The following is a 16,319-nucleotide window of genomic DNA, read 5'->3' as shown; positions in this document are numbered from 1 at the left end:
CAGCATTTCTTGCTTCTCCTCAAACAGGTGCTGCCCAGGAATATAGCACAAGGCACCTTCCTTAGGAAATTCTCCTCTATATTACCTAAAGGCTGAAATTTAAAAACAAAATGGGGGGCTGGGAAGGTGGCTCAGCAGTACAGTCTTTGCCTCGTATGCATGAGGCCCTGGGTTCAGTTCCTTAGCACCACATAAACAGAAAAGGCCGGCAGTGGCACTGTGGCTCAAGTAGTAGAGCACTAGCCTTGAGCTGAATAGCTCAGGGACAGCACCCAGGCCTAGAGTTCAAGCACCACGACCGACCTAAAATAAAATAAATAAATTTTTAAAAATTAAATTAAATTAAAAACAAAATGGAATAGGGCACTGGAGATGCGTGCCTGCAATCCTAGCTACTCAGGAGGCTGAGATCTGAGGATTGTAGGCCCAAACCAACATGAGTTCAAGCCCTAATACTAGAGAAGGAGGAAGAAGAGGAGGAACAAATAAGGAGGAAAAAGAATCTCCAGTTCTTTTCTTTGTCAATTTTGGATAGGATAACTTTTAGAGAAAAAATAAAACAAAAAAACGCTGGTATGGAGGAGCTTCCTAATGCTTCTATTATAGACCTGCTATGTTACCGAACTTTAGATTATTCACTAAGACATTTCAGAGACAAAAGTCTCCAGCCCATTTCTAACTCTCTCCTTCTGTTTTCTTATTTTCAGGTGACCTTGTACAAGGACTCTGGCATGGAGGACTTTGGGTTCAGTGTTGCAGATGGCTTGCTGGAGAAAGGCGTGTATGTGAAAAATATTCGTCCAGCGGGGCCAGGTGATCTTGGTGGCTTAAAGCCCTATGACAGGCTCTTACAGGTAGGAACTCAGAGGGGATCTGAATTCCTTGTAACTGACTTATACTGGCAACTTCCTCCAAATCCTACATACCCTTGGGCCCTTTGTACTTTCCTCATTGAAAACTTGTTACCACCATTGTGGAATTAAGAGTGATGGACAGCTGAATAAAGAATTTTCAGCTCTGGCAAAGTTTTCCATCCTCTCTTCTTTAGCATGACCAACAACACCCCTGCCACTTTCCTCTCCCTCTCTTGCCAGTATCCTGCCTTGGCTCTCTCTTACTACAACTGGATTTGTGCCAGTAATGTTACATCCTGCCCCTTCTAGATGCTTCATTAGAACACATGCATATTGCCTATCCGGGCCTTCCTGACATTCCTTAACACACCATGTGCGTTTTCCTCAGGACCTTTGCCTCTGCTGTTCCTGAGCTTGTATGACAGCACTGCCAACCATGCATATTCTCCTTCTCTTCTCCAGGTCTCTGCCTTTGTACGTTGCCAGAATGCTCTATCATCAGTCTCTTCTCCTTTATCCTGCTTCCTTTTCCCAGCACAGCAGACTTCATCCTCATTGTTTGGGTCTTATTTCTTCACTTATTTTTTGGCAGTTATGAGGGTCGGGACTCAGGACCTCATGCTTATTTGGCAGGTGCCCTACCACGTGATACCCCCCCAGCCCTCCTACTAGTTAGTTCTCACTCTTTCTTGCCCATATGAATTTCATTCCATGAAGGCAAGGATTTTACTCATCACTCTATTCTTCATCCTAAAATCAATGCCTGTCCCATAAGCAGTTAATATCACTTTTAAAAAAATACAAGCATGTGGATCTGAACATTGCAGTCTTCTGTTCCCATTTCCAGAAGCATGGTTCTGTTCCCCACTCTCTGACAGCCCAACTCTAACTTATCCTGTTGTCCTCACTCAAATCAGTGGTTCTCAACCTTGGCTGACACATACAATCACTTGGAGAATTTATCTTAGTGACCAGACCAGATTTTAGACCACTTAAGTCAGCATCTTTAGGAGTGGGAAGCAAAACCATTGAGCTTCTCCACCTCCCCAACAGGGAGCAGCCAGGTTGAAAACTACTGGCTTAGATGACTTCTTCTCAATGTCTTAGTTGGCCAATTTCCTCTTATTCTTCTTTATCAATACACATATCCCATATTCTGTATAGGACAGAAGTTTTGCAGAGCTTATATTATTACAGCTGTCTGAGTCCTGTAAGTTTCCCAACAGATTGTACAAGAGCTGGCACCTTATTCACTCACCGGCCATTATACAGTGCCTGATATTTCAGTTATCTCACACAATATCTGAAGCCAAATCTTTTCTCCTTTTTATTGGCATACATTAATAGTACAAAGAGGAAGCTAAAAAAATTAGTGTAGTATTATCATGCACCTTAAAATCTTAATATCTGAACCTTAAATTTTAATGTAGTATTAGCAGAGGTTTCGTTTCACCTTGGCAAAGCAAATTCCTGCTTTTATGCACAGTTTTTTTTTAGGAAGAACATTTGCAAGCAAAAGAGTAGGTTGACATCACCCTGAGAAACATGTTCAACTGAAATGAGTCTGTCACTAATAATTGGCTCTCATCACATGAGGCTGAAACAAGTTGTCATTCATCAACTGGATAAGTCCAGTACCAGTGCTGAGGAGTTTTTTTGTCTTGGCAATGAAGCAATCAGTCTTGTCCTAGAGTTGGAGGATACTTTGTTTTCCATGGACAGTCTAGTAATTGCTGAATTAACAACTGGAGAAAGTTCCTAAACCTCTATAAGTAAGACCTTCCAGCTCTACAAGTTGGAGCCAGACCTACTTTCACACAAGTTAAAGACATAAAAGGAGACTGGCTTCAGATGGTGAAGAGCCTTGATTGCCATGAGAAAACTCTCAAACCTTATTCTAGAGGCGTGGTAATTTCTTAATGCTGTAATATGTAACTTAAGACAAGATGAGGATATGGTGAGAAGCAAAAAGATCACAGGCAAGGAGAGCATGAGGCAGGAAAGGGTGCATAGATAACCTGTTTCAGACTCATTCAGGCTTTCTTAGCTTCAGCACATTCTGACAGAGCAGCCTTGGGAAGCAATTAACAGGCTGGATCTGTTGCTTAGAAGAGATATTTAGAGCTGAAGGCAATGGTTTAAAGCTGCCTATGACCCATCTTATAGTAAGAAAAGAAGAGAGCATGGATAGAATTGTAACGATAAAAAAGTTAAAGGACAAGAAGCAGTCTTGGCAGGAAAAGACTGAGCAAACAGTAGAAATGGTGGGAGACTATAAAACAGTGTGTCATGAGAACCAAAAGTTTTGAGAACCCTGACCTGATGGGTAGCCAAGGGAGTGTGGGATATGTGTATTCAGCATTCCTTTCATGTTGGGTAGTTTAATGCCTAGTTGTCTGACCTGCAACCAGAAGACTCCTCACATGGGAGACTGACTTCCATTGCCAGAGCTCTGAAGCTCTTGTGTGGCACCTGAGCAGTTTACGCTTATGATAGGTGATAAATAGATAGATAGATAGATAGATAGATAGATAGATAGATAGATAGATAGATAGATAGATAGATAGATAGATAGATAGATAGATAGCCTGGTCCTCATATTGGGACTCATCTTTTGATTCCCTCAGCATCTTGGGGGAAACTAGGCTTGGGGAAGCCCCTAGGTCTTCAGTTTTGAAACACTGAAGTGCATCATAGCAGTAGTGCCTAAATTCAAGTGTGTTCATCAACAGATCTTGGGTGGAGAAGGGCTCCTGAATTGGGGCAGCCCTCTCTTCCAGGGCCACACCAGACAGGGATGAAGAGTCAACAGAGGTAGCTACACACTAGTGGCTCACACCAGTAGTCCTCACTACTCTGGAGGCTGACATGTGAGAATCACAGTTCGAAGAAGTCAGCTGGGTCAGGAAAGTCCGTGAGACTCATCTCCAATTAACCACCAAAAACAGCCAGAAATAGAAGTGTGACTTGATCAAAAAAGCCAAGTGAGAACAAGAAGCTAAGTTCAAGCCCCAGTACAGGCATGTACACACACACACACACACACACACACACACACAAAGAAACGCTATAACTCTCAGTTTATGCTGCTTAGGGAATAGAGCATGGGTAACTTCAAGTCCCAGGGCAAATGTCTGCACACACACACACACACACACACACACACACACACACACACACACACACACACACACACACACACACACACACACACACACACACACACACACACACACACACACACACACACACACACAGAAACGCTATAACTCTCAGTTTATGCTGCTTAGGGAATAGAGCATGGGTAACTTCAAGTCCCAGGGCAAATGTCTGAATGGCCTATTTAAGGAAGTGGCAGGAAAAGCAGGGGTACACAACCTATCCATAAAAACAGATGTCAGTAAGTTATTAGTTACTACCCTTGCTAGCCATCAGCTAGGACTTTGCCACCTTTGCTATATCACATTCCTGACATAGCAAGAGTAAAAGGACCAGTAGGTGTCCAGAGCAGCAAATAGTAAAGGCCAAGGAGGCTGAGCCTCAAGATTCTACCATTAGTACAAATGGCCAACCCTAGATCTTAGAGATGGAGAGAATGAAGTCAAGAGTAGGGGTAAAATGTAAGGGGTTTTCAGAAGTGTCATTGGTAAAGGAATGAGCACATACGAAGGCTGAGGAGGGAGCCAGCTCACATTAAGCCAGGTAGTTTGGAGTCATGCTGAGAGCGGAGGCATAGAATCAGCCAGGCAGCCTGGAATGCTGGAGAGTCCCTGATTTTATCAACTGCTGATCTGAGGCCAAACTCTAACATCTCAGTCTTGCTTTCTTCACCTGTACGCTGGAGGCAGAATTCAACCACTGCCCCACACTCCAAGGGCAAGGCAACCACTCAGCATGAGCATGGTCCTGGGCATAGAGACGGCAGAATGTGCCCTTGTCCTGCTTGTAAGGGGCTTGCACGGAGTGATTAGTGAGCCCACAGCCGTGTCTCAGTGTAGTCAGAGCAAGGAGGGGGACTTCTCTGCCTGGGCTATAACATTCAAAATCAATTGATTTGCCTCATGTGTTCTCTGGGCTTGGGGGATTATGGCTACAATCATAATTCCACATTGTCTCTCTGTGATCTTCCAGGTTAATCATGTCCGGACAAGGGACTTTGACTGCTGCCTTGTGGTGCCTCTCATAGCGGAATCTGGAAATAAGCTGGACCTGGTTATTAGTAGAAACCCGCTGGCTTCCCAGAAGTCCATAGAGCAGCAGAGTCTACCTGGAGGAGACTGGAGTGAACAAAACAGTGCTTTCTTCCAGCAGCCTAGTCACAGTGGTAATCTAGAGACACGAGAGCCCACTAATACCTTATAGCAACACTTTTATAAAGCAAGACAAAAGACAATATCTACATGGTGCTAAAAAAAATCCCTCTGAGATTTCTGTGACATTTGAAGCACAGATAATCATACGGCATTGACTACAAGCACAGGGGTCTTTTAAATCTCTCTCATGGCTCATGTTCACTCCCTTTTCAACTTGAAGAGGTTTCTTTTTTGGTGACCAATCACTATGGTAATAAGGTAGGCAATTCCATGCCAGGCCCAATGGTAGAGAAAAAAAAAAGAAAAAAGACAAAAAAAGGAAAAACAGAAAAACAGACCACCCCTCCCCATAAATTAACATCAAAGGAATATTTTTTACCAGTTCATCTATCACTTTTTACAAAAAGAAATGTCTGTTTAAAAAAAAAGAAAAATGTTCTCTTACGATAATTCCCTTACTTCACTTTGAAATCAGTTTCTTACTATGAAGTCATTCATGTAAGAACTTGAACAACATGGGTTTTCATGAAGCTGGCTCTGCTGGGGGCTTAGTACTGAGTAAGCTGCTTGGGACTGCTGTAATGGGAGGGGTCCAGGGGATAAAATTAAGCTATCTGAAAATGTTTCAGCAATGATGCACGTAGGAGACAATAATAGGTGGTGGTAAATGTTTTGCTCAAATATAGGAATGATTTTATCTAGATGTATACTATTCCCTATGCAACAAATTATCAAACAGGATATGTCTTGTGACCTGTTATTGTTTTTTAAGGACACATTTTTTAATAGCTAAAAATCGCTAATAATGAATTAGACTGTGTAGTAACACTGAAAATTAGTTCTACTATCCTATTTTTAAAATTCAAGACTAAGAATTTAAGAGAGAATGAAGAGTCTATTAAAAAGAGATTCATCTTAATGATAGGAAAATCATACTGCTTGACAAGTTTTGAACATGGGGAAGATGGAGGGGGTGTACAGCACATGTACTTAAAAATGACACTGGACCATCTTTTGTTCTGAGCCATGCCACTTACAGACACTGTAAATACATGTTCCACAAAATTCATTGCCAATTATGACCATCCCTCAAAGCAATAAATTGTGGCAGTTGCTTTTAATGTTTGTCAGCAACTGTTTTAATTTGTTCAGATATTTTGAATAGCTACGCTAATAACTATTATTTGGTAAATATAAAAAATAGATCTGTATATTGATGGTAGAATGTTGAAACAATTATTTTCCAAACATGTTCATTTTGGTCAATAATTCAAACAATCACTTAGGCAAAGCATTCAAACACTGTGTACTTTGTTTTAAGGAAGAAGTTCACCTTCTTGTGCAAAGAAATATATTATTTCAATCACATTTCAGAACCACCAGGGCAAGAAAGTATAGAGCAGAATCATGTTAAGGAAAAAAAAAAAAAAAGATCATGAGTCACTTAAATATGTATTTTTATTTGTAACAAACAAGTATTAAACTGTAAAGTATTTTTGTACAAATTTAATACTTTAATAGCATGGTATTTATCGTCTATGTATGGTTTTGGGGAATTCAAAATGTTGCAAATATTTGTATGGGGAAAAAAATCCCTCTACCAAATGGAATAAACAGTGATTTTAAAAAGCAAAAAAAAAAAATGCATCTATGGTGCATTGAATACATTTTTGTGTTCTAGCTTGAATCCTATAGAATGTTCTGAAGTGGAAGGGTTTACCAGAACCTTTAAAAAGCATTATGAACAAGGGGGTTGACCATGAACTTTAAAGTCACAGTTAGATTTGGAAGCCAGATTAACTATCTGTAACACTGAGGGCTATATTTGCACTGTAGGACTGTTGGAGGAGTAAGGGAGCAGTATGTGAAAATGGCTAAAAAACATCTGCACATAGGAACCCTTCCAAGTGGTAAACCATTGTAACTTAAGGATCATAAGATCTGCCTTCACAGAAAACTACACATACTATATGAGGTACATTTATATTAACTATTAAAATTGTAAACTTTGTGTTATTATTAAAAAAACAATCATACCTATAGTCCCTGGCACAAGCCCTTATAGTCACATTCATTTTTACACAGTTGCATTCTGGATGCACAAGGTTACCCTCTAATCACATGGGAGAATATATGTTCTTTTCAGTAGCCCAGGGAAATTCTCCAAAATAAACCACATTATAGGATATAAAATAAGGCTTCACAAATACAAAAACAATAGAATCTCTTGTATATTATCAGATCATGATGTAATCTGAAATTAGAAGTGCAACTAAAATATGGAAAGTGAATAATACAGATGGAAAGTGAATAATATACTTCCTTCCATTGAAGGAATTGGGAGGAAATTTCTAAAATTTTCAGAGCCAAATGAAAATGAAAATATAGCTTAGCAGAATCTATGTGATACAGCACATAGATATAGCAGGTCTAACAAGGGAAGTTTAGCCATGAGTGCCTATGGTACAGATAAATACAAAAGAGAGCTCTTAAACAAACAATTCATGACTTAATGATGCACTTCAAGGTATTAGCCAAAACCAAAATTAGTAGATGAAAAAAAAAAAGTATAAAGATCAAGATAGAAAGTAATGAAATAAGAAACTCAAAAATCCATACAAAGGATCAATATAACAGTTGGTTAGATTAACAAATGCTTAATCAAACTAATCAAAAGAAAGAGAAGACATACACAAATTAATAAGAGTTAAGATGGGAAGGGGAATTTAAAATATACCACTGAAATCAGAGGATGATTATGGAATATTTTTAAATTTTATATTCCAAAATGTTAGAAAATACAGAAAAAAATACAAATTTCCAGACACATATGATTTACCAAAATTGAACTGAGATACTATAAGCAACCCAAACAGATCTTTAACAAGCAATGGTACTGAAGCAATAATAATGAACATCCCAATAAAAAAAAAAATGTTCAGGGGGGCTGGGAAGGTGGCTCAGTGGTAGAGCACTTGCCTTGCATGCTCGAGGCCCTGGGTTTGATTCCTCAGCACCACATAAGAAAAAAGCCAGAAGTGGCGCTGTGGCTCAAGTGGTAGAGTGCTAGCCTTGAGCTGAAGAGCTGAGAGACAGCGCCCAGGCCCAGAGTTCAGGCCCCACGACCGGACCCAAAAAAAAAAAAAAATGTTCAGGACCAAATAGGTTAACTGCTGACTTCTACTGAATCTTTAAAGAACACTGATGACCCTCAAACTATTCTATAAAATAGCAAGGGAAGGAATTCCAAATGCATACTACAAAACCAGTATTACTCTGATACCAAAACAAGACAGGAATACAAAAACATTTTTAAAAGGATGGAGGGAAAGACAAAAGGAAGAAAGGAGGAAGGGAGAAAGGAAGGTGAGGACTTATTTTCCAAATGAACATAGAAAAAAGTTCTCAATGAAATGCTTGCAGACCAAGTTAAACAATACATTAAAAAGGTCATATATTAGCTGGGAATGTGGCTTAGTGGTAGAGTGATTGCTTAGCATGCATGAAGCCCTGGGTTGGATTCTTCAATACCACATAAACATAAAAAGCTGGAAGTGGTGCTGTTGCTCAAGTGGTAGAGTGCTAGCCTTGAGCACAGAGAAAGAGGGTCAGGGACAGTGCCCAGGCCCTGAGGATAAGCCCCAGGACCAAAAAAAAAAAAAAAAAAAAAAAAGTCATATACCATGATTAAGTGGGTTTCATTCCATGAATGAATGTTTCCATTTATGCCTCAGTAAATGTAAGACAGTATAAAAACAGAACCAAAGGCAAAAGCCACATTATCACTTCAACAGATGCAGAAAGGGGCTTTGATAAAATTAAGCATCACTTCATTATAAAAGCCCTGAAGAAAGAACAGAAAGAGCACATCTCATCATACTGAAAGACACATGATAACCCTTCAGCCAGCATTAAACTCAATGTGGGGAAAAGGAGACTATTTCCTCTAAACTCAGGAGCAAGGCAAGAGTGTCTATTCTCTCCACTTATTCACTGTTGTGTTAAAATTCCTAGCCAGAGCAATAAAGCAAGAGAAGGAAATAAAAGGGATAAAAATAGGAAGAAGTAAAAAAAAAAAAAATAGGAAGAAGTATATGCTGGGCATATGAGCTCACGCCTGTAATCCTAGCTACTCAGGAGGCTGAGATCTGATGATCACGGTTCAAAGCCAGCCGGGGCAGGAAAGTCCATGAGACTCTAATCTCCAATTAACCACTCAGAAAACCAGAAGTGACACTGTGGCTCAAGTGGTAGTAGAGTGGTAGCCCTGAGCTGAAGAGCGGAGGGGCAGCACCCAGGCCCAGAGTTCAAGCCCCACGACAGAATTTTAAAAAAGGAAGAAGTTACATTATCTCTATGTATCTGTACTAAAAGATCTCACAGACTCCACCAAAAACTTCTTAAATATGATAAACACTTTTGGCAAAGTAGTAGGATACAAAAATCAACCTATCAGTAGCTTTTCTACAGACTAGTAATGAGCATGCTGAGAAATACAATCTCATTCATAACAGCACCAAAAAAAAAACCAAAGAAATAAAATACCTAGAAATAAGAAAAATAAAATTACATAATTTATAGGAATAGAAGGAATTGGATGTCATCATATTGAGTGAAATATGCCAAGCTCAGAAAGCTAACCATTACACATGCTTTGCTCAGATCTAAAATAATGATAATGGGGCATGAGTGCCCCACGACCAGCAGCCAGTGGGATGAGTATTCAGAAGAGGACTCTGGGAGTGGGGAGAGGATCAAAGAACTTTACACATAAGAGAGCATGATAAAACCACCAAATACTCTTTGAAAAAAGAGGGAGAGAGGAGTTCTATAGTGAAAAGTATACAATACTGAAGAAAGAAATTAAACACTAAATGATACAGGTTCATGAATCAGCAGAATGAATGTGAAACTGCACGTATATAAAGGCAAGTATATAAAGCCAAAGTACATTAGTGGTTGCTTAAGAGTAGGGGATTATGGATAAAAAGGATGCAGATTTGGGGAGAGGAAGACATGAACTATCCTAAAATTAACTGTGATGACCACTGCACAATTGAGTGAATATACTATTTAATATACTTGTAATGGTATGAACTGCCTATAAATCACATCTCCACTAATCTGTTAAAAAAAAAACCAACAACACTGAGGTAACAAGTACATTTTTCCTTCACTTTTCCTTTTACTATTTGTCTTCATTAATTATGTTTCATAAGAATATAGACTCAATTAAAATATCTATTTCTCAGACTGAGTCTGGAAATTCCAATACAGACACACCTGAATACAATATAGCAAGAAAAGCAGTCACAAAAAACTTTTGGTTTACCAGTGCATACTGAAGTTATTTTTAGAACTTGAGGATGTGGTTCAGTGGTAGTCTTTGTCTAACAAGCTAGGTTCAATATTAAACACCACCACCACCACTTCACACACATACAGAGTTATATTTATACTCTATTAGCAATCAATTAGGTGTATAATCGCATCTGATTTAAAAACAAATTCATATACTTTCATTTTAAAATACTTTATTGCTGTCAACCACTGGTGGCTCATGCCTGTAATCCTAGCCACACAGGAGGTTGAGTGCTAAGGATCACAACTGAAAGCCAACCCAGACAGAAAAGTCTCTTAGACTCTGATTTCCAATTAATCACCCCCCCAAAAAAAACAAACACAAACAACAACAAACAGCCAAAGAGGAGTTGTGATTCTACTGGAAGAATACCAGCCTTGAGCAAAAAAAAAAAAAAAAAGATAATAAATACATAGTGCCCAGTCCCTGAATTCAAGCTCCAGTATTGGCACACACACAAAACAACCACCACTACCACCACCAACAAAAAAACAAAATCTTTATTGCTAAAAACTTAGATGTCTAACCCTGTGCTCCCCACAGGGTTGCTACAAAATTTCAATTTGTATATTGCACAACACCTGACACCTGAGAGGTACAAGAAATCAAAGCATGCCTATCTCAGAGTGTTGGCATCTGGCATCCTGGTTGGTCATGTTAGAAGAAGCTGCACTTGGCTTTTATTGGGACGCCACTCACACAATAACTAGCCACTCATGACCTAAACACCCTTCCTTAGGTTTCCCCACCCAACCCCCCACCCAACCCTGTTGCATTTGGGGACAAAATGTCCAACACATATTCAAATCATAGCACCATGTAACCACATACATTTAAAAATCAGTTTGTTTGTTTTTTTAATTTTTTTGTTGTGGGGCTTGAACTCTGGGCCCGGGCACTGTCCCTCAGCTCTTCAGCTCAAGGCGAGCACTTTACTACTTGAGCCACAGCACCACTTCCAGTTTTCTGGTGGTTTATTGGAGATAAGAGTCTCATGGGCTTTCCTGCGCAGGCTGGCTTTGAACCATGATTTTCAGATCTCAGCCTCCTGAGTAGCTAGGATTATAGACATGAGCCGCCAATGCCTGGTTTTTCTTAAAATGGGAGACATCCAAATCAATGTACTCCCAATGGGAAGGCATTGGAAGTGTTCCAGGTGTGCTATGCCCCAGCAGCAGTGATGAAGTAAAAACCTGAAAATGACATCTTTTGCAGAAGACAAGATGTCCTTGATCATGTGTTCATAATACCAGTAGATGCAATTATGGCTTATCTTTGTCACTGATTCAATCCATTGATAAAGATACCCAACCAGGATCGTGGGAGTAATAAGGCATGAATCCTAAAAACCATAATGCTTTTCTAAAAGTACCAGGTCTTTCAAAATATATGTATCTTCTCATAATTATGTCCAATGCTACAAGTTCTCATGATGACAGATGAAATCATGAATGTCTCCTCTGACCAAGTACATTTAAAGTATCTTTGATTCTGAAACTTTGAAGCCAAAAGTATTATTCTGATCAATCTGCAGTAAATCTTCTGTTGTCAGGTTTTCTTGTGTTTTGGGATTGTCCAGCTGGCCACAAACGCATAATCCTTCTGCCTCAGACTCAGGATTACAGGTGGGAACCACCAACCTCATTTTATTAAATTTCTTGACTGTTTGTGGGTTTAAAAAGTTGCCTAGGGGTTAAATTATTTAGTCTTAAATTCTGAAGTCTAGATGACACTTGTGGAGATGATTCTTCTACCTGTTATGAAAATAAAAATAAAATTAATGTTATAAAAAATATAATGTCTACCCTAAATAACTCTATACCTTCTGACTATTTCTAAAGAAGAAAGAAGACCTTTCTCCCAACTCTTGCAAGTTGTGAGCAACCAGTTCATTGGCTGCCAGCTCCTCAGAGCATCAAGTCTACCTTTGCTCACTGTGGTACCCCAGAACTCTACACAGCAATTTCAATGAATAAGTGCAGTCATCTGACTTCAAAGACTTCATTGTAACTCAGCAGTCCAGTTCAAAATGAAAAATGAAAGTCTGTTCCTCTAATACTAAGAACTCCAAAGCCAGGCACCAGTGGCTCACACCTATAATCCTATCTATTCAGAAGGCTGAGATCTGAGGATCTTGATTCAAAGCCAGCATGGGCAGGAAAAGTCTCTGAGACTTTTTATCTCCAAAAAGCTGGAAGTGGAGTTGTGGCTCAGTGGTAGAGCATTAATCCCTTAAGAAGAAAAGCTTGGGGACCATGCTCAGTCTCTGAGTTCAAGTCCCAGGACTGGCACAAAGCAAAACAAAACCAAAAAAGGCATGAAAGTTTTCACTTAGAAGAGTTCAGTCATGTATCCCATGACATTTAGTCAATGATGAAAAACCATAGATACAGTGAGGTCACCTAAGGTTATAACAGAACTGAAAAACTCCTGTTGTCTACTTGCAAGAGTGAGGACCATTTGCTGCCAAAGGTCACTTGGATATTTATAACATCTTTTGAGGGCCACACAAAATTATAATACAGGCAGATGGCCATAGGCAGCTGACAAGAAGCTTAAGAAGAAGCTATGTGTCTGTCCTATCATGGGCCTTCCACAGCTTGATAGACGGGGAATAAAAAGATGCCCCCCACATCTGGCCTCGTGCCTAATGCAATTCAATTCTCCTATGTGGTGATGCTAGTATGAACAAACATACTGTTGGTATTAGATATGTTACTACCTTATGCACCTACTATAATTATTTTAAAGCATACTTGAACTTTTGTAGCTGGACACCAGTGGGTCATGCCTATAATCCTAGCTACTCAGGAGGCTGAGATCTGAGAAATGAGGTTCAAAGCTAACCCAGGCAGACAAATCTGGGAGACTTCAATTAAACACCAAAAAGGCAGAATGAAAGGATGGTTCAGTGACAAAGTGCCAGAATTGTACAAGAAAGCCAAATGAGAGAATGAGGCCTAGAGTGCAAGCCAAAGTACCAGAACACACACACATACACAAGTTCTCATGCTTTTCTCACCGTAAGCAATAATACTGTCATCCCCTGAATTGTTTTAACCAGAAATTTAGAAACCATTCGAGGTCATTATCTTACCCCTTTCTATCACTCAGCAAGTTGTACAGGCTCCAGCTCCAAAATGCAAGAGCCCGAAAGAAAGAGATAAGCAAAGGTTTGATTCACTTCAGTGAACTAGGACACCAGCTGAAAAAAAAACAGTGGGAAATGGAATAATGCTGGGAAATCTGGAATCAAATGAAGAAAGGCCTCAAATGCCAGGTGTAGTCACAAAGGATCAGAGCCACTGATGGCTTTTAAACAAGGGATGTGCTGAGCACCCAAGGTTCAGGATCAGACAGTGTGTGTGGTATATTAGGAGACCAGGAACAAAGCAGGGAAAAATCTGCCAAAAAATGAGAGAAGGATCTAAAACAGGGAAGATTACATGGAATTAGAAAACAAAACAAAACAACAACAAAAAGCCCTGGGGACCATGTTACCTGGGGATAGAGAACAGAGGCCAACTTGACTCCAAAACTTCAAGTTACAGAACTAGATGAGGGGTGATGAAGGTGGGGAAATGTGAAGTGAGTGAGATGTTGGATTGTGTGGTTCCAGAAAGGTCGATCTCTGGGATCAGATGTAAGTGAGGATATGGGTTCATTAACTAGGTCAGTGTCAGAGCACTTCATGAGTCACCAACTCATGTCTAGAGCTGGCTGTCTATCCTGTAGGCAGTCAGCACACAGAATTGTCAGTCACTGATCTCCAAGTTCCCAGCACCTGGGAGGCAGTAGGAGGTGAGACTTTCTTGAAGGAATCACTCTGGCAAAAGGGTGAGGGATGGCAGACACTGGAAGTATAGGTATGTTCTCCAAAGAAAGAACAGATTTGGGGAGATTCCAGTTAAGAGGATGGGCAGGAGAACAAGAGTGAGAAAACGGAGAGGACACTATGAACCTCTAAACCCAAGGGCAGTAGCAGTTAAGACTTTTTATGTTGGGCTGGGAATGTGGCTTAGTGGTGGAGTGCTGCTTGCCTAGCATGCATGAAGTCCTGGGTTAGATTCCTCAGTACACATACACAAAAAAAAGCCAGAAGTGGTGCTGTGGCTCAAGTGGTAGAGTGCTAGCATTGAGCAAAAGAAACTCTAGGACAGTGCTCAGGTCCTGAGTTCAAGCCCCAAGACCGGCCAAAAACAACGTTAAATGTTCAAAGGAAAGTCAAGCACAAGATTTAAGAAAAGATCCCTAGAATTGCAAGAAGACAATCAGAACCGGCTATTTCAAGGGAGTTGTGGAAAGAAAGGGTGAGAGGGTAGGGATGAAGAGAAGACAATGGAAGAAGGTACAAGGGAAGAAAGATAGCATTCTTCTGGAACATCTCCATCCACCAAGCAAGTTCATCGATCAATCAATCAGTCAGGGCTGCCTACAGCAGCAAGGGGGAAACAGTAAGGAAAGGGAAAACTTTGGCAGAGATGATAAGCCACTTGTTTCTAACATCAGGCTACAGTTGTTCAAGTCTGGGGAGACATAGCCGGCGAGATTTAAAGAACACCAGCGCATGCGTGAACATCACTCCTACCATCAGAACTTTGCTTGGACTTTCGCAGATATTTGCCCCACTGGTTCTTTTGGAACCTCGAGATTGTACCAACTCCTCATCTGCTTCCAAGTCATCAAGTGAGGGACAAGGCCATTCTGCAGCAAAGGCCAACGTCCCGTTCTTAGCCGGAGAAGCCCTGTTCCTGGCGGCGACACTGGTGGCAGTGTTGGCGATGGCCGGAGGGACGCGGGGTACTGAAGGCTGTGTGCCAGGTCCTGCCCCGTCTCCACAGCAACTCGACTGGGAAGCAGAATCTGCTGGAGCCTCAGGGCTGTCGCTGAGCTTATTTTGCAAGAAATGTTTTAACCGAGTCTTCCTGGGAAGATTGGGTTTCCTGATTGCACTGAGGAGCTGAGACCCTTCTGCGATGACGTAGACTCTGCGGCGGCCTCTGGTCACAGCTGTGTAGACGTGCTGCCAATGCTGGCGACCTGCCTTGCCCACCACGTACACCACCGTGTCCTCCTCCGAGCCCTGAAGGCAGCAGCACAGGGTAAGCCTTGGCACATGGGTTCAAACAGCTTACCCCAGGGGACAGAGGGTACGTCTTCACAGTGCTCTGCCACAAGTCTATCTGGACAGAGCATTTATAGCCATCCACCTATGGGATTGTTACTCATTTCGCAACTCACGTTGGCTAAACATGAGGCTAAGCCCACATCTCACAGGTCTGTAACTGGCCTATGGAAACTCGGCAACCAACCTGAAAGATTTCAGACAATGCTCAATTTTCCCCAACCAAAAACTATGAACTGACTATAGGGCTTCATATGTATAAATGAGTTATTCTAGTATACATAGATATATGCACATGTGACTTTTTAAATATCAAAGATGCTTTAAAATATAACAAAAATTTAAAATATAAAAAGTACATATGAAGAATGGTCATGATGGTGCTGCATAATAAAATCCCATCTAAGAAAGAATACAAAAAACATTAATATGTAACATAAAGCAAAATCAATTCAAAAAAGGAAGAAGTTAAGCCAGGCGGCGGTGGCTCACACCTGTAATCCTAACTACTCAGGAGGCTGAGATCTGAGGATCACAGTTCAAAGCCGGGCAGGAAAGTCCATGAGACTCATTTCCAATAAAGCACTAGAAAACTGAAGTGGTACTGGGGCTCAAGCGGTAGAGCATTCGCCTTGAGCTGAAGAGCTGAGGGATAGTGCCCAAGC

General features: G+C 40.7%; 2 protein-coding genes across 14 annotated transcripts in view; one reads left to right on the top strand and one right to left on the bottom strand.

Moving 5' to 3' along the window:
• Positions 1 to 5,601, top strand: part of Grip1 (glutamate receptor interacting protein 1) — a 620,737-nt gene extending 615,136 nt beyond the window's left edge. For all 13 annotated transcript variants that reach the window (XM_069988240.1, XM_069988259.1, XM_069988213.1 and 10 more), the window contains 2 exons: positions 708 to 854; positions 4,986 to 5,601. In XM_069988240.1, coding sequence (XP_069844341.1) covers positions 708 to 854; positions 4,986 to 5,216 — 378 coding nt within the window. In that variant the 3' untranslated portion in view covers positions 5,217 to 5,601. The remainder of the gene's footprint in view (positions 1 to 707; positions 855 to 4,985) is intronic.
• A 1,006-nt stretch (positions 5,602 to 6,607) lies between these two features.
• Positions 6,608 to 16,319, bottom strand: part of Helb (DNA helicase B) — a 35,538-nt gene continuing 25,826 nt past the window's right edge. The window contains exons 12-13 of the mRNA XM_069988299.1: positions 15,118 to 15,612; positions 6,608 to 12,283 (exon numbers count right to left, since the gene is read on the bottom strand). Coding sequence (XP_069844400.1) covers positions 12,179 to 12,283; positions 15,118 to 15,612 — 600 coding nt within the window. The 3' untranslated portion in view covers positions 6,608 to 12,178. The remainder of the gene's footprint in view (positions 12,284 to 15,117; positions 15,613 to 16,319) is intronic.

The sequence above is a fragment of the Dipodomys merriami genome, unplaced genomic scaffold (assembly GCF_024711535.1).
Source record: "Dipodomys merriami isolate MVZ:Mamm:240054 unplaced genomic scaffold, mDipMer1.0.p SCAF_10, whole genome shotgun sequence".
Lineage (NCBI taxonomy): Eukaryota > Metazoa > Chordata > Mammalia > Rodentia > Heteromyidae > Dipodomys > Dipodomys merriami.
Note: the sequence above shows the minus strand (reverse complement) of the source record. Positions and strands in the feature narration are given on the sequence as shown.